The sequence below is a fragment of the Podarcis vaucheri genome (genome assembly GCF_965113315.1).
Source record: "Podarcis vaucheri genome assembly, chromosome: 7".
NCBI classification, from domain to species: domain Eukaryota; kingdom Metazoa; phylum Chordata; class Lepidosauria; order Squamata; family Lacertidae; genus Podarcis; species Podarcis vaucheri.
In genome coordinates, this window is record NC_138765.1 from 18,176,762 (window position 1) to 18,195,899 (window position 19,138).

The following is a 19,138-nucleotide window of genomic DNA, read 5'->3' on the forward strand; positions in this document are numbered from 1 at the left end:
TTAGCTAAAGTGGTGCTTCAGGTTAAGAACAGTTTCAGGTTAAGAACGCACCTCCGAAACGAATTAAGTTTTAAACCCGAGGTACCACTGTATTCTTATTGTACCAGTATTTATTGAATGAATGAATGAATGAATGAATGAATGAATTTATATACCACCCTGTACCTGGAGGTGTCAGGGCGGTTCACAAAAAAAGATCACAATATATAAAATCCAAATAAGAACAATAACCCCCCCCCCGCCAAAAAAACCCCCACACATAATTGTCAATAACCTAGTATACTCTGTGTAAACTCATTCCATTTTTTGTCAATTATTTTTATTGATTTTCCAAAGTACAACCCAATTTTCACAAATGATTACACATTGATACCAAATTAATACAATTTTAATTAAATGACTTCTCACTCACCACTGTAAACTCATTCACTGTATTTATCCATGGAAAGCCTGCGTCTGAAAGCTGTCTGTTCCTATGTTACAAATGTTGTCAAGCCATTGATTAAGGGGAAATGTATCTCCATTCTTCCAATTTACCCGTATCAGTCTCTCGGCCACCATTAGGGCACACAGAATCCATTTTCACTGTCCTGCTGCCAACTTCCATACAATAGGTCTATAGTTCAAAAGCACAAGACACTGAGAAGGTGACCAAAGTCTGATTTCTCTTTCCAGCTACATCCTCTCCCATGACTCCTGTGGCAGGTCACACAACAGCCCAGTTGCAATACTCGAAAGGCAGCCATCGCACCTTTTTGGGGACACCCAAGCTCCTGGGTGTTCCTGAAGAAAACACAGCATCAATGGCTTCCCAGGACAGCATCACCAAGGCCACAGACCAGGCTGCAACTACAGCTACACCACCCAGTCTGAAAGCCTATAGCAAGTGGCGCTATAGAGAGACGCCCAAGACAGAAACCCAGAAGGACCCCCAAGTGAGTCTTCTGGCCAGAATTAGGCAGAACGCAGAAGAGGCTCCTTTTTGGATTAGGAGGTTGGGAGGAACTTCTACAATCTGCTGCGCTCCTGCTACCAGCTCAGCAAGCTACAGCATCCCAGAGGGAACCACGATGCGTGGGATGAGAGGACAAGATGAAGCACATGGAAATAAAACGAGGACAGCTGTAATTCAAAACCACCAAGACCTGGGGCACTGGGCCCCATCACAGCCTGACAACTTCAAGCCAAGCCCTTCCTCCAGTCCACGCCCATACCAGCCTCTAAGGTCAACTCCTATGTTTACTTCTCCACCAATGGATGCATCGTGGTCGGTTACAGAGTCCAACACCAGCACTAAAGGAGGAGGCGCAGTAGACCACCGCTCTCCTGTGCTGGTTTTCCTCTTCTTTCTCTTCCTCCCTCTTCCCATCTGTATACTGTGCTGGGTCGGGGCACGAAGCAGGCGTCCCGATGATGTGTAAACTGGGCAGGGGGAGATTTGGTGGCGTGGGGAGCTTGGGAAGCAGTGGTGTCTGGTAGGGAGGAAGACAGGGAGACAAACAGTAGGTGGCGCCAGAGCCAGTGACAGGGAGAGGCAGCTCACCCTGGTTTTGTCCCCATCCTCCTTCCTGCTGAGTTCTACAAGGGCAATACTTCCAGGAATAAGATGAGAGGGAATGTCATCCCATGGACCGGGTGTAAGAAGACGGGCAAGCATGGGGTGGCTGCAGCTGGTGAAGACTATCACCCGAAGGGACCAGCCACACATTGGTGGTAAAAACTCCCCCATACCGAATCAGATCGTTGGCCCACCTAGCTCAGTATTGTCTACACTGACTGGCAGCTGCTCTTCAGGTTTCAGGAGCAGTAGCCAGTCGCATCAGGCCTACCAAACAGTTTCCAGTTGCTTCCCAACAGGTCCTTAAAAGGACTTTAAGAACTAGTTACAGACAGGTAGCCGTGTTGGTCTGCCATAGTCAAAATAAAAAAATTCCTTCCAGTAGCACCTTAAAGACCAACTAAGTTAGTTCTTGGTATGAGCTTTCGTGTGCATGCACACTTCTTCAGATACACTTAAGAACTAGTGTCCTGGCATGCTTCCTCCTCCATCCCCACTCCTTTTCCTTGTGTGTTGTGAAAGCCTGATCATATCAGTTGCTCTGGGCGCCTTTTCGGCTAGAGTATTGTATACATGTTGTAAATAATAAACAAATGAACAAAAGCATTTGGGGTTCAATTGCTGCCTAGTCTTCCTAATCTGTTTGCATCACCCATCTCCGGAGGGGTGTGTCCCCAACCAGAAAGGTTCCCTGTGAGAAAATGTGGCTCTTGGGTTGGAAAAGTTTCCTATTAGCCCATGGATCAAAAGGAAGCTACTCTTCAAAATCAGTGCTTATCAGAATTTTATCAATGCAGTTTCCCCAACTCAAATTGTGTTCAAAAATACATAAAAGTATGGTTGAGCATGCATAAAAATCCATGACTTTGTGAAAACAACATACAAAACACATTTAATGGGGGGGGGCTGTTTGCAAAAATGTGCACATGTTCTGCCTTTCTCATGTTTGGGGGAAACTGTGAACCAGGCTTTTTAGAGGCGAGAAGAGGCGAGCTCCTTTCGTAGCTCTGATCTCACTCTAGCTGCAGAGGCTTCCTCGCACGTGTTTGCGCGTGATTTTTGTTCCCATGAAAGAACCGCACGATGCTGGTCCAGGAACCCGAGATCCTGATCCGGTAGTGAATGAGGCCTCCCCGTACGTCGTAGATATTGATCTTATTCTCCCCTTCGCCAGAGGCAAAGTTCAGCACCTGCCCGCCACAGTCTACAACCATGTGGGCATTGTCCTGGACACAGAACGGCTCCTTGGCAAACTCTTCCACTGCAAACTCCAAGCAGTGGCCTAGTTCCTCAGGAAGAACCCCCCAGGAGCGCAAGCTCTGCCTCACTCTCAGCAGGTCTCCGGCGCTCAGCGGCTCCTTGCGAATGGCCAACCTCGCAAGGTACATTTCGGCCGTCCGCTCTTTGATATCACACTGGATCCGCTTGTATAGGACATATACAGAAATCTGGCAGTCCCCCTTGCCGGACCGAAACTCTATGGGGGGTCCGCCGCACTGGATAACTAGCTGGGCATTTTGCTGCACAGACCAGGGCTCCTGGAGAAAGGTATCAATAGCCTTGTTGAAACAGGCTTGGAGTATGTAGTTGACGCCATCCAGCCGATCGCGGTGCTTTAGGAGATTCTCAGCTGTCAGTGGTTCATAAGAGGGCAGCAGGTTAGCCACGTACAACAGGGCATCCTTCATGATATTGAGGACACTGGTGGGCTTCCACAACTGCTTGGCTGTCACAGCAACCTCGTCGTCCGTGCCCATGGGGGAATAATCCGCTTTGTTCATGGCTAGCCACATCGTGGAGAGGAGAACAGCGAGCGCCACCACGACCACGACGGTCAGCAGTTTGTTCATGAATCTCCAGAGCTGAGCTGTAAACCATGGGATGACAATGCTGAGAGCCCATTGCAAGACAGTGCTGAGGACAGAGGCCACGTTTCCTTTAAAAAGAAGGGAAATATCATCAGTGCTGGGGAGGGGTGGAATTCATTGGCGTTTTTTGTTTCCACAATTTAAAATAAAATAAAAATAAAAAATTGTTATTTATACCCCGCCCATCCGGCGGGTTCCCCCAGCCACTCCGGGCAGCTTCCAACAGAATATTAAAATACAATAATCTATTAAACATTAAAAGCTTCCCTAAATAGGGCTGCCTTCAGATGTCTTTTAAAAAAAGGTAAAGGACCCCTGACAGTTAAGTCAAGTCGTGAACGACTCTGGGGTTGCGGCGCTCATCTCGCTTTACTGGCCGAGGGAGCTGACATTTGTCCACAGTCAGTTTTTCCGGGTCATGTGCCAGCATGACTAAGCCGCTTCTGGTGAAACCAGAGCAGCGCACGGAAACGCCATTTACCTTCCCACCAGAGCAGTACCTATTTAGCTACTTGCACATTGATGTGCTTTCGAACTGCTAGGTTGGCAGGAGCTCGGACCGAGCAACAGGAGCTCACCCCATCGCGGGGATTTGAACCGCTGACCTTCCGATCAGCAAGCCCTAGGCTCAGTGGTTTAGACCACAGCACCACCAAATCAGGTTAAAGGTTCAGTATCTGGAGAACCACAGGTTCCCCACCTCAGGTGTCTAGGACTGCAGCCTTTGTCAACTGATCACCTGGGTTAATCCATCAAGCTATCCATTGATATACAGTGGAGCCTTGGTTCTCCAACGGCATAGTTGACGAACATATTGGCTCCCGAACACTGAAAACCTAGAAGTAAGTGTTCCGGTTTTTGAACACCGAACGTCCGACACACCTTCCGCTTGAGTGCAGGAAACTCCTGCAGCCAGTCAGAAGCCACGCCTTGGTTTTCAAACTGTTTCGGGAGTCGAACGGACTTCCGGAACAGATTAAGTTTGAGAACCAAGGTTCCACTGTGCTTGAAAGGTGCCTTCACAATTAATTGGTCAGACAATCCAAATCTATAGTTTTTAAATTTAAGAATACAGCTGGTGCCACCCATCATCTTAAAAGAGTGTGTGTGAGAGAGAAAGTAAAGAGCATATTGATGGAAAGTATGCATGCTTGCATCATCTAACTGAAAACTTTGCTGTGCAAACTTTGCTGTGAAAACTTTTATCCTCTTGTGCAAAACTCAACAGATTTTGCAAGGGTCCTAGAAAAGGGAGGCATGCAGGCATGTATGTCCCATTGCCTTAGGTGTGACATTCCTGATACTTTCTTACGCAAGACAGTGAGGGTAGGATTGCAGCCTCGGGTTGTCACACACTCACCCGCTAGTGCCACAAAAAATTAGTTTTTCTCAACCCATTCATGTTCATCTCCAAAATGCTTTCAGTCCAGATTCAATCTAGATCCTGCCATGCACAACAGTGGGCGTGGATACTTAATTCTTATTAGGAAACCCTCAGAGCAGATAAAACAAGCACTTCTTCATGCAGAACCTAGTTAAGCTACAGAACTCCCTCCCACGGGAAGGAAGCGATGCTCACCAACTTAGATGGCTTTAAAAGCGGATCAGGCAAATTAGTGGAGGAGAAGGCTAGCTAGACTGCGACAGAATGCGGCAGCTAGATGGGTGTCTGGGAGTGGCCACCGAGACCATATAACCATATAAGGTCTTGAAACACCTACATTGGCTCCCAGTACGTTTCCAAGCACGATTCAAAGTGTTGTTGCTGACGTTTAAAGCCCTAAACAGCCTCGGCCCAGAATACCTCAAGGAGCATCTCCACCCCCATCGTTCAGCCCAGACACTGAGGTCCAGCTCCGAGGGCCTTCTGGCGGTTCCCTCACTGTGAGAAGTGAGGTTACAGGGAACCAGGCAGAAGGCCTTCTTGGTGGTGGCACCCACCCTGTGGAACACTCTCCCTTCAGATACCAAGGAAACAAACAACTATCAGAAGGTAGCCCTGTTTAGGGAAGTTTTTTATGTCTAATGCGTTGCATTTTTTATGTGTAATAATAATAATAATAATAATAATAATAATAATAATAATAATAAAAAACAACTTTTATTTGTATCCTGCCCTCTCCGGCCAAGACCAGGCGCAGGGTGGCTAACATCAAATATAAACATTGATATAAAATGGAAAAAGGTAAAAGGCGGATCTACACGGATCCTCGTGAATTCATATGATTTTTTCATCCAAATTAAATAAAACCACCATGATATTGTAGACCATGTCTTACTCTGTAGAAAGCATCAAAAAAATCACGCATCCACTGTTTTGGGGGGGGTGCAGGGGCGCAAAAACATGGTTAAAAAACACGGATCCTCATGGATCCTCATGATTTTTCCACTAGATCAGCCAAAAGTCACCATCAGATCAAAGATCATGGCCATGGGCACAGCATCCACCACAAAAATCACGGATCCACGGCTTCCTGGCGAAACCGTGGCCCAAAAACGTGGTTTTCAAGAACGGATCTTCATGGATCCACATGCTTTCTGCATCGGGCCAACCCAAACTCACCGTCAAATCACATATCATAGTAAGGGGCACAGCCTACATCACAAAAAACTCGGATCCACACCTGCCTGGCCACGCCCTGGCCCAAAAACATGGTTCGGAAGCACGAATCCTCATGATTTTTCCACTAGATCAGCCCAAAGTCACCATCATATCAAACATCATGTCCAGGGGCACAGCATCCACCACAAAAATCACAGATCCACGACCTCCTGGCGAAACTGTGGCCCAAAAACGTGGTTCCGAAGCACGGATCCTCATGGATCCTCACGCTTTTTGCATTGGGCCAACCCAAACTCACCGTCAAATCACACATCGTGTCCAGGGTCACAGCCTGCACCACAAAAAACACGGATCCACGGCTTCATGGACACTCCATGGCCCAAAAACGTGGTTTTGAAGCACGGATCCTCATGGATCCTCACGCTTTTTGCACTAGATCAGCCCAAACTCACAGTCAAATCACACATCATGTCCAGGGGCAGAGCCTGCACCACAGAAAACTCGGATCCACGGCTTCCTGGCCACTCCAAGTCCCAAAAACGTGGTTCCGAAGCACGGATCCTCATGGATCCTCACGCTTTTTGCACTAGATCAGCCCAAACTCACCGTCAAATCACACATCATTCCCAGGGGCACAGCCTGCACCACAAAAAACTCGGATCCAGGGCTTCCTGACCATACCGTGGCCCAAAAACGTGGTTTTGAAGCACGGATCCTCATGGATCCTCACGGTTTTTGCATTGAGCCACCCCAAATTCACCGTCAAATCACACATCATGTCCAGGGGCACAGCCTGCACCACAGAAAACTCGGATCCACGGCTTCTTGGCCACTCCATGGCCCAAAAACGTGGTTTTGAAGCACGGATCCTCATGGATCCTCACGCTTTTTGCATTGAGCTACCCCAAACTCACAGTCAAATCACACATCATGTCCAGGGGCACAGCCTGCACCACAGAAAACTCGGATCCACAGCTTCCTGGCCACTCCATGGCCCAAAAACATGGTTTTGAAGCACGGATCCTCATGGATCCTCACGCTTTTTGGATTGGGCCACCCCAAACTCACCGTCAAATCACACATCATGTCCAGGGGCACAGCCTGCACCACAAAAAACTCGGATCCACGCCTGCCTGGCCACGCCCTGGCCCAAAAACGTGGTTCCGAAGCACGGATCCTCATGGATCCTCCCGCTTTTTGCACTAGATCAGCCCAAACTCACAGTCAAATCACACATCATTCCCAGGGGCACAGCCTGCACCACAAAAAACTCGGATCCACAGCCTCCTGGCCACTCCAAGGCCCAAAAACGTGGTTTTGAAGCACGGATCCTCATGGATCCTCACACTTTTTGCACTAGATTAGCCCAAAGTCTTCATCAGATCAAACTTCATGGCCAGGGGCACAGCATCCATCACAAAAATCACGGATCCACGGCTTCCTGGCCATACCGTGGCCCAAAAACTTGGTTCCGAAGCACGGATCCTAATGGATCTTCATGCTTTTTGCATTGGGCCAACCCAAACTCACTGTCAAATCACACATCATGGCCAGGGGCACAGCCTGCACCACAGAAAACTCGGATCCACGGCTTCCTGGCCACTCCAAGGCCCAAAAACTTGGTTTTGAAGCATGGATCCTCATGGATCCTCACGCTTTTTGCACTAGATCAGCCCAAAGTCTTCATCAGATCAAACTTCATAGCCAGGGGCACAGCATCCATCACAAAAATCACGGATCCACGGCTTCCTGGCCATACCGTGGCCCAAAAACTTGGTTCCGAACCACGGATCCTCATGGATCTTCACACTTTTTGCATTGGGCCAACCCAAACTCACCATCAAATCACACATCATGGCCAGGGGCACAGCCTGCCCCACAAAAAACTCGGATCCATGGCTTCCTGGCGACACCGTAGCCCAAAAATGTAGTTTTGAAGCACGGATCCTCGTGGATCCTCACACTTATTGCACTGGGCCACCCCTAAATCACTGTCAAATCACACTTCATGCCATGGGACACAGCTTGCACCACAAAAAACTCGGATCCACGGGTTCCTGGCCATACTGTGGCCCAAAAACGTGGTTTCAAAGCATGGATCCTTATGGATCCTCATGCATTTTCCATTGGCCAACCCAAACTCACCGTCAAATCACACATCATGGCCATGGGCACAGCCTGCACCACAAAAAACACGGACCCACAGCTTCCTGGCCACTCCATGGCTCAAAAACCTGGTTTTGAAGCACGGATCCTCATGGATCATCACACTTTTTGCATTGGGGAACCCCAAATTCACCCTTTATTCAAATATCTTGTACATAACCACAGATCTGACCACAAACATCATGGATCTACTGCCAGATGCTACCCTGGATATATTGGCCAATTTTTAGGTGGGTGTGCTGGGATGGAGGAAACTGAGTCGGCTGAATCTCAATCCATTAAAGATGGGCGTCCAATGGCTGGGCCAGAATAATTTCAGTTTGGTTTGCCAGCTCCCAGCTCTTCATGGGGCGCAATAGTCACCTGTAGCCGCTATCAGGAGTCCCGGTGTGATCCTGGATGCTTCTGTCTCTATGGAGGCATTGGTCACAAATGTAGCCAACTGGAATTTTTGAATCTATGTTAGGTTAGGAGATCGGTACCGTACCTGTCCCTTTCCAGCCTAGCCATGGTGAACCATGCAGTAGTCACCTGCAGACTAGACTACTTTAACTTGCTGTACACCTGAGCCGGGGAGTGCAGGGTATAAATGTGATAGAGAGAGAGAGAGTGAGAGAGATAGATATGCAGGGCTACCCTTGAGACTGCTCCAGAAACTCCAAATGGTCTAAATTGCAGATGCATGAGTTCTTACTTGGACTTTGTGGAGAGCCCACATTCAGTTGGTTGTTCATCAGCTGGATTGGCTCCAGGCGGAGTATCGAATCAGGTTCAATGTTTTGGTGCTAATCTTTAAAGCCCTAAACAGTCTGTGACCTTTCTTATCTGTGGGAATTATCTTCCAATACACCCCCATGAGTGTGACGCTCATCTAACAGCAACCTACTGATGGTCCCTGGCCCAAAACATATCCAGCTGTCCTCAACCAGAGCCAGACATAGGCGCCGACTCCATGGGGCCTGAGGGGGCCCGAGCCCCCTCAAAAATTCATTTGGGGGGCTCCGCCCCCCCAATAATCTCGGGCACCCCTCCAGCGGAGCGCCGTCGCCGTCCCTTCCTCCGGCTCCTGGGGCTGGGGGCTTTCCCCGGCCGGCGGGGCGGAGCTTCCCAGGGTCCCACCCAGCGGCTGCGCCTGCAAAAGTTGCAGCCCGAAGCAGCAACAGCAACAGCCCGTGGAGCAGCAGAAGTTCTTCGGAGAGAGCTGCTGCTGCGCCACCACCAGCCCCAACGTCACCATGTGAGCCCCGTTCACAGGCGGAGGGGGGCCGATCCTGATCTGGGGGCGGTGGGCGGGCGTCGGGGCTCCCCGCTAGCTGCCCTGCTTGGGGCGGCGCCTCCCCGGCCTTAGGCCCCGGCCCGCAGCCCGGTTGCTCTCCCTCCCTTTCGCTTTTGCACCCCGGCGCGCTGGCCCGTCCCGTTGCTCCTGGCCGCCACGGAGGGTAGTGAAAGTCGGCCGGACACTCTCTCATTTCTTTTCCCAGGCTTGCGTGGCGTGGGAAGAGGCGCGGCCTCTAGGCATAGGCAGAGTGCCTTCGGGGACGCGTCTCCACCAACGCACAGAACGGCTGCAGCCCTAAAGTGGCCCGCTGCCGAAGTCGCGTTCTCACACCTCTCCAAGGCTAGTCCTCCTCGGAGTAGACGCTACTGGCTTAAGTGCATTAATTTCACTGCGCCTGCTCCAAGTAAAACTTTTTGGGCAGCAGCCCCATGTCTACTTGGCAGTAAATCGCCTTGAATTCCATGCTGGGTTAGGGCGGAAGCCTTAAAGGAAAGGGATGCACCCCCGCCTCCTCCCCACCTGTTCCCTCGCCAGCCAGCCAGCCAGCCAGCCGCGCGCCCTAGCTGGAGAGCCCCGGCCGTCCCCGTCGCGCAATCGGCTGGATCTCCCTTCAGCAGGCCGTGCTCACAACTCGGCCCAGGGACCCCAAGCAGCGGATCTCCAGCTCAGCTGAAGAATCCGGCAACAAGCCCCCTCCTCCCCAATCGCTCCGCTGAAATACGCTCCAAAACCCCCCAGATAGGCCGCCGGCCGCCAAGTCTCGTGGCGCCCTGAGCGAGGGTCTCTCCCCAACACCGCCACCTCGAACTGCGTTCTCCCGGCTACCCGAGCGAACCAGCGGCAGGACCCCGGTATGGGCCCCCCCAATATTTTTTATAAGTCGGCGCCCTTGGAGCCAGAGCCTTTTTGGTGGAACGTTTTGTCTAATGAGAACCAGGGCTCAGTGCAATCTATCTCAGTTCTCTCACTTGTCATGGTGAGTGGGCTTGCACATTCCTATGACCCTTGTGAGCGAAGCCATTGGGAATCTCGTACTCCCAGCAGGGTCACCCAAGGTGGTAAGGTCAAAGAAAATTAAATATGCTCAGAGTCCTGTAGTGATTTCATGCTCTTTATTGCAGCTTGTAAAACAGTGATTGAATTTCCCCCCAAACCTCAGGCTTTTATATACATTATTTACACAATGAGTCCCGTCTGACTCGCTGATTCTGCTTCCCTCCTGGAGCCTGATTGGTCTTTTCCTGCAAGCCAATCAGTTCTTGCATTCTAGGATCCTACTTGCCTATTGTTCTAGGATCCAAGCTTAGTACATAACAGGGAAGGAGTTAGACAAAGAATGATCCAAGAAGTCCTCAACGGCAGAACAGGCGGGTGATAACAAGCAGTGTGTTACAACGGCTCTGAAGGCGGATGAAGGCTGCAGCAGATAGGATCCACCAGTTTGTCGTGACTACTCATGCCATCAGAACAGAGCCCTACTGCGAAGAGTGTGCGTTGGTCAGCGTGCACTAATCTACACACATAAAACAAATTCACGCACAGGCGTCTTCCAAAAACCAAACCCAACCCCCCCAAACCCTCCCCCCATGGCCATCACTAAATGGCTACTGTGGCAGGAATGTGAAGCCCCTAGTCATGAACCGACACATGGGCGGTCAGTCGTTCTGACTCAAGGAATGAGGCTGTTGAGCAGCTCAGCAGCTGTATCCATGACTGAGCAGCCCTTTTTAGGATCCACTATGCTCACCCCGAAAAGGGGAAGGGTCTGGAAACGGTGCCCTAAACATAGTATGCCTCCCTTTTCCCCTGACTGGATTACCACGCCCAGGTGGAATCTCTTTTCCCATAGTTTGAATCCATTATTCTGCATCCTAGTCTCTAGAACAGCAGAAAACAAGCTTGCTCCCTCTTCAACATGACATCCCTTCAAATATTTAAACATGGCTATCATGTCACTCCTTAATCTTCTCTTCTCTAGATTAAACAAATCCAGCTCCCTAAGTCTCTCCTCATAGGGCTTGAATTCCAGACCTTTTACATTTTGGTCACCCTCCTCTGGACATGCTCCAACTTGACAATATCCTTCTTCAACTAGACACAGTATTTCAGGTGTGGTCTGACCAACCAACCAGAATAGTGTGGTAGCATTCCTTCACTTGATCTAGACACTATACTCCTATTGATGCAGCCCAGAATTGCATTGGCATTCTTAGCTGCCACATCACACTGTTGACTCATATTCAGCTTGTGGTCGACTAAGACTCCCAGATCCCTTTCACAGGTACTGTTGTCAAGCCAAGTGTCCCCCACCTGTGCGTTTCATTTTTTCTATCCAGGTGCAGTACCTTACATTTCTCCCTACTGAACTCCATATCGTTGGTTTTGGCCCAGCTCTCTAGGCTATTCAGGTCATTTTGAATTCTGACCCTGTCCTCTGGTGTATTAGCAACCCCTCCCAGTTTGCAGTCATTTGCAAATTTGATTAGCACACCCTCTATTCCATCATCCAAATCATTTATAAAAATATTGAATAGCACCAGGCCCAGGACAGAACCTTGTGGAACCCCAGTAGTCATTTTTTTCCAGGATGAAGGTGAGCCACTGATGAGCACTCTTTGGGTTCAGCCCATCAACCAATTACAAATCCACCTAACAGTAGCTTTGTCTAGCCCACATTTTACTAGTTGTTTTGCAATAATATCATGGGGGACCTTTTCAAAGGCCTTACTGAAGTCAAGGTAAGCTGGTACAAGGGAAAGCAGGATTGTAATTACTGTAAAAATTACTGATTACTTTGGATCAGCAGTCTCAACCTAACCCACTATGTGGGGAGAGCCACGTGTTCCTTTGGAAAGCAAGTGGAATACAGTGTGATATACTGACAGCTGTTTTAAAAGATGTAACTGTAACTTAAAATCCAGTATCAGGGAAAACAAAAAACAAAAATAGATGGTCCCTGTGTGGATAGTCATGTTTGCATGATGGGGCCACCTCCAGTGACCATGTGGCCTGATATAAGAGGGTTCTAAAATCAGTCCTGAAAGTAGACTGATTGAGAATGACACACACATAGCTTTTGCTCTGCCATTAACAAGGTGAGCTGAAGCAAATTCTTGCCTCCCTTTGGGCTTAGCAATATTTCCTACAGCATTCTTGTTGAAGGGCATTGGGGAGTTAGGTGAGGGTCACTTTTCTGTTTTTCCATCAAGCCCCCAGACAAGAATGCTACAGCATCAGCCCCAAACACTCAGTCTCATAACAAAAAATACTCAACGGAGTTAGGGCTGAGGGTAGGGGAAGTACAAGTATGATCTTTCCAGTCCTCTAGAAGCTGACCCTTTTGGTCATTTTGGTCATGGAGCCAAATATCTGTTTCCAAGTTTAAAAGAGTCTAAACAAGTAAAGAACAAGCTTGCCCTTTACATGCAAAAGCCCTGAAATTCAGCCCATTGGGCAATGATAGGCTGGGAGGAGGGAGGTAAGGACTAGCACCTTCTCTGCCCTCCACCTCCAACAGCTACACCTGAAAGTTTCATGATGGGGTTCGATTTGAGAAGCTGAATGTTTATAAAGGCACTTAGCCAATTTCTGCCACGGAAATTCTGAACAGAAACACTCTGCAGGTTCAGCCCCCAAAAGAAACTGCTCTATGGTCTCTGTGTTGGGAAATGGGAACAGGTCTTGCTCATCACCAACCTTCCCTCCACAAATCAGTATCACTATGAGGCTGAACTGAACACCTTGCTCCAGAGTTTTAAGAGATACGTTTCTGTGGTGTGGTAGTTAAGAGCAGTGGACTCTAATCTGGTGAGCTGGGTTCGCTTCCCCGCTCCTCCACATGCAGCTGCTGGGTGACCTTGGGCCAGTCACACTTCTCTCTGAACTCTCTCAGCCCCACTCACCTCACAAGGTGTCTGTTGTGGGGGTGGAAGGGAAAGGAGATTTTTAGCCACTTTGAGACTCCTTCAAGTAGAGAAAAGCAGGATATAAAAACTAACTCCATAAATAAGAATTCTATGGAAAAGGACCATCCCTGCCATGATGATGAAAACTATATGTTTGGATTTTGCTGTATTATACCAACCTGTGGAATATGACAGTTCGCAGTTTCAAAATCTATTTGGCCACAGTGGATTGACAGTCTGGACACACAAAAACCTCTGGAAGTTCTTTTGAATCAATGCCTATGCGAAAGCAATGGTACCAGTCCTTGCAGTTTCCTTCACAGTAAGCCATAGTTAGGTCACCACTGGGCCTCCTGCACCCTTCCTTCAAGAAACATAGTGACCAGCAGCCTTCAAACAAGGATATCTGAGCAATAGGCTAGTGTATCCTTCCATCCCTCTGGGCATGATCGAGACACAGTAATGTAACTCTCGTTCAAGATTTGTCTCTTCTTGGGAGGAACAGCATCAATTTCCACTTGAAAATATTTGTCTTGTCCTTCAAAATAGGTTTTTCCACAGTACTGTATTATTTCTTTTGCAATCCAGGGTCTAATGGCAGCCATATCCTTTTGTATGAACTGTAATTGGGCAGCAGAAGCAATCAGATGGGCAATGGTACATGTGAAAGGACCGTAGTCACTGGAATTATGGTACCTTGCCTGGGTATATCAGTTGGTGCAAAAAATGATCAGCCGCAAAACTATAGGGATATTTTGAATCCATCTTATACAAACATGCTAAGAAGGATGTTATTGCATCAATCACAGAGTGGTTCAATCCATGTTTGGTATCTAGATAGAGCATGGTCTTCCTTTTAAAAATGATTACTATCAGTTTCCAGTGGACTTCTCTGTCATTTACTGGAATAATCAAAACACCTTTCTTTAGCACTCCAAATCTCAAACAGTTCTTCAGAGCTTGCACTGGCAATCTTTGACATATCTGCATGAAGTGGCAAGTACGGTAAGTGGGAAAATTGTTCCATTGTGACCTAGCTCTTTGGCCATGATCACCCTGGAGGCAAGAAAGGCATCTATTATGCTCCTTCAGGTATACTGCATCGAGGCCGTTTAGGGCTTTAAAGGTCAGCACCAACACTTTGAATTGTGCTCAGAAATGTACTGGGAGCCAATGTAAGTCTTTCAGGACATATGTTATATGGTCTTGGTGGCCACTCCCAGTCACCAGACTACCTGCTGCGTTCTGGATTAGTTGTAGTTTCTGGGACACCTTCAAAGGTAGCCCCAAGTAGAGCACATTGCAGTAGTCCAAGTGGAAGATAACAAGAGCATGCACCACTCTAGTGAGGCAGTCTCCGGCAGGTAAGGTCTCAGCCTGCGTACCAGATGGAGCTGGTAGACAGCTGCCCTGGATACAGAATTGACCTGTGCGTCCATGGACAGCTGTGAGTCCAAAATGACTCCCAGGCTGTGCACCTGGTCCTTCAGGGGCACAGTTACCCCATTCTGGACCAGGGAGTCCTTCACACCAGCCCACCCCCTGTCCCCCAAGAACATAACTTCATTATTGGATTCTCCTCCAGCTTCATTGAAGGGGCGCTGCGCAGAGAGGAAACATTGTGCAGTGCCTCTCAAGCGAAGCAAAGCCTGGAGAGCAAGAGGGATCGGTGTGCACCGACCCCCCTCGTTCTCCAGGCTCCAGGCGGCTTACCACAAGCCTTCGGAGATCAGCAGGAACTTGTGCTGTGCTCCAAAGGCTTCAGGCGGCTATCCCTGAAGCCTGGATAGGGAGAGGGGTCGGTGCGCACCGACCCCTCTCGCTCTCCAGGCTTCAGCGAAAGCAACGCGTAGCCTCTGGAGTGTGAAGGGAGCGCTCCCTCTGCGCTTTGGAGGCTTCGTGGTGCTATCGCTGAAGCCAAGGGGCCTGCATTCACTCCATAGGACGCACACACATTTCCCCTTAATTTTTGGAGGGTAAAAAGTGTGTCCTATAGAGCGAAAAATACGGTAGTCATATATTCTCCTATCGGCTCTAATAATAATATTGCAGTGGTGACATTAAGGTAAGGGGATTTTTGTGATTTTTGTAGAGCAACTCATGATTTTTGTGGTGCAGGCTGTGCCCGTGGCTATGATGTGTGATTTGATGGTGAGTTTGGGGAGCCCCAATGCGAAAAGAGTGAGGATCCTTGAGGATCTGTGCTTCAAAACTACGTTTTTGGGCCATGGCGTTGCCAGGAAGCCGTGGATCCATAATTTTTATGGTGCAGGCTCTGCTCCTGGCTATGACGTGTGATTTGACAGTGAGTTTGGGTTGGCCCAATGCAAAAAGCATGAGGATCCATGCTTCAAAACCACGTTTTTGGGCCTTGGAATGGCCAGGAAGCCGTGGATCTGAGTTTTCTGTGGTGCAGGCTGTGCCCCTGGACATGATGTGTGATTTGATGGTGAGTTTGGGTTGGCCCAATGCAAAAAGCGTGAGGATCCATGAGGATCCGTGCTTCAAAACCACGTTTTTGGGCCATGGAGAGGCCAGATAACTGTGGATCCGAGTTTTTTGTGGTGCAGGCTGTGCCCCTGGACATGATGTGTGATTTCACGGTGAGTTTGGGTTGGCCCAATGCAAAAAGTGTGAGGATCCATGAGGATCTGTGTTTCATAACCACGTTTTTGGGCCATGGCATTGCCAGGAAGCCGTGGATCCGAGTTTTCTGTGGTGCAGGCTGTGCCCCTGGACATGATGTGTGATTTGACGGTGAGTTTGGGCTGATCTAGTGCAAAAAGCGTGAGGATCCACGAGGATCCGTGCTTCAAAACCAAGTTTTTGGGCCTTGGAGTGGCCAGGAAGCCGTGGATCCGAGTTTTCTGTGGTGCAGGCTGTGCCCCTGGACATGATGTGTGATTTGACGGTGAGTTTGGGCTGATCTAGTGCAAAAAGCGTGAGGATCCATGAGGATCCGTGCTTCGGAACCACGTTTTTGGGCCTTGGAGTGGCCAGGAAGCCGTGGATCCGAGTTTTTTGTGGGGCAGGCTGTGCTCCTGGCTATGATGTGTGATTTGACAGTGAGTTTGGGGTGGCCCAATGCAAAAAGTGTGAGGATCCATGAGGATCCGTGGTTCGGAACCACGTTTTTCGGCCATGGTATGGCCAGGAAGCCATGGATCTGTGATTTTTGTGCTGGATGCTGTGCCCATGGCCATGATGTTAGATCTGACGGTGACTTTGGGCTGGTCTTGTGCAAAAATCATGAGGATCTATGAGGATCCGTGCTTCAAAACCACGTTTTCGGGCCATGGATTTGCCAGGAAGTCGTGGATCCGTGATTTTTGTGGTGGATGCTGTGCCCCTGGCCATGATATGTGATTTGACAGTGAATTTGGGTTGGCCCTATAAAAAAAGCGTGAGGCTCCATGAGGATCCGTGCTTCAAAACCACGTTTTCGGGCCATGGATTTGCCAGGAAGCCGTGGATCCATGATTTTTGTGGTGGATGCTGTGCCCCTGTCCATGATATGTGATTTGACAGTGAGTTTGGGTTGGCCCAATACAAAAAGCTTGAGGATCCATGAGGATCCGTGCTTCAAAACCACCTTTTTGGGCCACGGAGTGGTCAGGTAGCCGTGGATCCGTGATTTATGTGGTGGATGCTGTGCCCCTGGCCATGATGTTTGATCTAATGGTGACTTTGGGCTGATCTCGTGCAAAAATAATGAGGATCCATGAGGATCCATGCTTCAAAACCACGTTTTTAGTCCATGGTGTTGCCATATAACCGTGGATCCGAGTTTTTTGTTGTGTAGGATGTGCCCATGACTATGATATGTGATTTGCCATTGAGTATTGGTTGGCCCAATGAAAAAAGCGTTAGGATCCGTGAGGATCCGACCTTCAAAACCAAGTTTTTGGTCCATGGCGTTGCCAGATAACCGTGGATCCTAGTCTTTTGTGGTGCAGGCTGTGCCCCTGGACATGATGTGTGATATGATGGTGAGTTTAGGGTGGCCCAATGCAAAAAGTGTTAGGATCCATGAGGATCCGTCCTTCAAAACCACGTTTTTGGTCCATGGTGTTGCAAGGAAGTTGTGGGTCTGTGATTTTTGTGGTGCAGGCTGTGCTCCTGGCTATGATGTGTGATTTGACAGCGAGTTTGGGGTGGCCCAATGCAAAAAGTGTGAAGATCCATGAGGATCCGTGCTTCGGAACCACGTTTTTGGGCCATGGAGTGGCCAGGAAGCCGTGGATCTGAGATTTTTGTGTTGCATGCTGTGCCCCTGGGAATGATGTGTGATTTGACAGTGACTTTGGGCTGATCTAGTGCAAAAATCATGAGGATTCATGAGGATCCGTGCTTCGGAACCACGTTTTTGGGCCAGGGCGTGGCCAGGCAGGCGTGGATCCGAGTTTTTTGTGGTGTAGGCTGTGCCCCTGGCTATGATGTGTGATTTGACGGTGAGTTTGGGTTGGCCCAATGCAAAAAGTATGAGGATCCATGAGGATCCGTTCTTGAAAACCACGTTTTTGGGCCATGGTGTGGCCAGGAAGCCATGGATCCGTGATTTCTGTGGTGGATGTCGTGCCCCTGGACATGATGTGTAATTTGAAAGTGAGTTTGGGCTGATCTAGTTCAAAAATCATGAGGATTCATGAGGATCCATGTTTTTTAACCATGTTTTTGCGCCACTGCGGCACCACGAAATCGTGGATGCGTGATTTTTTTGGTTCTGCCTACAGTCTAAGGTGTGGTCTACAGTATCATGATGTTTTTATTTTGTTTCAATATAAAAATCATATGAATTCATGAGGATCCGTGCCTCGGATCCATGTTTTTATGGTGCTGCAGCGCGGCAAAGTGTTGGATCCACGTTTTTTATAGTCCAGATTGTAGGCGTGCCTTCTAGGTGTGATTTGACACTGCATTTGTTGGAATTATTTTTTAAAAAGTGGAGGATCCATGAGGATCCGTGTAGATCCGCCTTTTATGCAGACCCATATAAAATCAAACAATAATTAAACCACCTCTTAAAAACAACTCAGGATAAAATTAAAATCTGGATTAGATGGCTTTCCGCAGGCCTCCCAGAGTAGCTGGGGAAACCCAGCCAAATGAGCGAGGTATAAATAAATAAAAAATTGTTATTATTACAATAAGCCAAACTGTTTCCCGGAAGAGAACGCTCCAGTTGCAGATTTCGGTTTCTATCTTGCACATGTAAATCCTCCTCTGATTCTTGCCAAACGAACCACTGCGTCCTTAACATTACAAACCTGACGACTGCAATCCGGATGAGCAGCATAGAGTCACCTGCACTTCCGTGTGGAATGCGATCTCGGGAAGAAATAAAAATTCCCTATGAAAAATTACACCTGCCTCCTCAGTGACTTACGGTACATATCGCACGCCGCCGTTTCTCCGTCTTCTCCTACAATGAGAGCAATCCTACTTTGTTAACTTCTCAGTTTCGGGTTCCTGCAATACACGTGACTCCCCCTTGGCGCACGGCACTGCCTCTAACAGCGCGCAACGAACAGGTCCTAAAGTCGGTTTTCCCCTTACTCGGTTCAGGGGAAATAAAGAAAAAAAGCGTTTTAGTGTTCTCCCCGACTGACGCGATCGTGCCATTTCTCTCCCTTGCAAAATAAATAAAAAAATAAAAAAGCATTTTACCTGCTTCGATTACTGCCTTTATAAACAAATATATTTTCTCCCCCGCCGCACACTTCGCACGCACTTTTGGATGTGCACCGCACAGCAAATTTTATGGTAATTTCACCCCTATCCCCCTCCCCCCCCCCCGCT

General features: G+C 48.7%; 2 protein-coding genes across 5 annotated transcripts in view; one reads left to right on the forward strand and one right to left on the reverse strand.

The window, feature by feature from the left end:
• LOC309537185 (interferon-inducible GTPase 5-like) overlaps nucleotides 1–19,138 on the forward strand; it is a 64,824-nt gene that overhangs the window by 38,211 nt on the left and 7,475 nt on the right. The window lies entirely within an intron of this gene.
• LOC309537239 (uncharacterized protein) lies at nucleotides 1,798–18,983 on the reverse strand. 3 transcript variants are annotated; one of them, XM_082231945.1, is made up of 3 exons: nucleotides 18,731–18,983; nucleotides 2,012–3,494; nucleotides 1,798–1,870 (listed from the first exon to the last, which is right to left on the reverse strand). In XM_082231945.1, the coding sequence occupies exon 2, from the start codon at nucleotides 3,406–3,408 to the stop codon at nucleotides 2,572–2,574; it is 837 nt and encodes a 278-aa protein (XP_082088071.1). In that variant the 5' UTR covers nucleotides 3,409–3,494; nucleotides 18,731–18,983; the 3' UTR covers nucleotides 1,798–1,870; nucleotides 2,012–2,571. The 3 variants fall into 3 exon arrangements, with proteins under 3 accessions (XP_082088071.1, XP_082088070.1, XP_082088072.1); XM_082231944.1 differs by having other exon boundaries at nucleotides 18,726–18,983; XM_082231946.1 differs by lacking the exon at nucleotides 18,731–18,983 and adding an exon at nucleotides 18,485–18,582.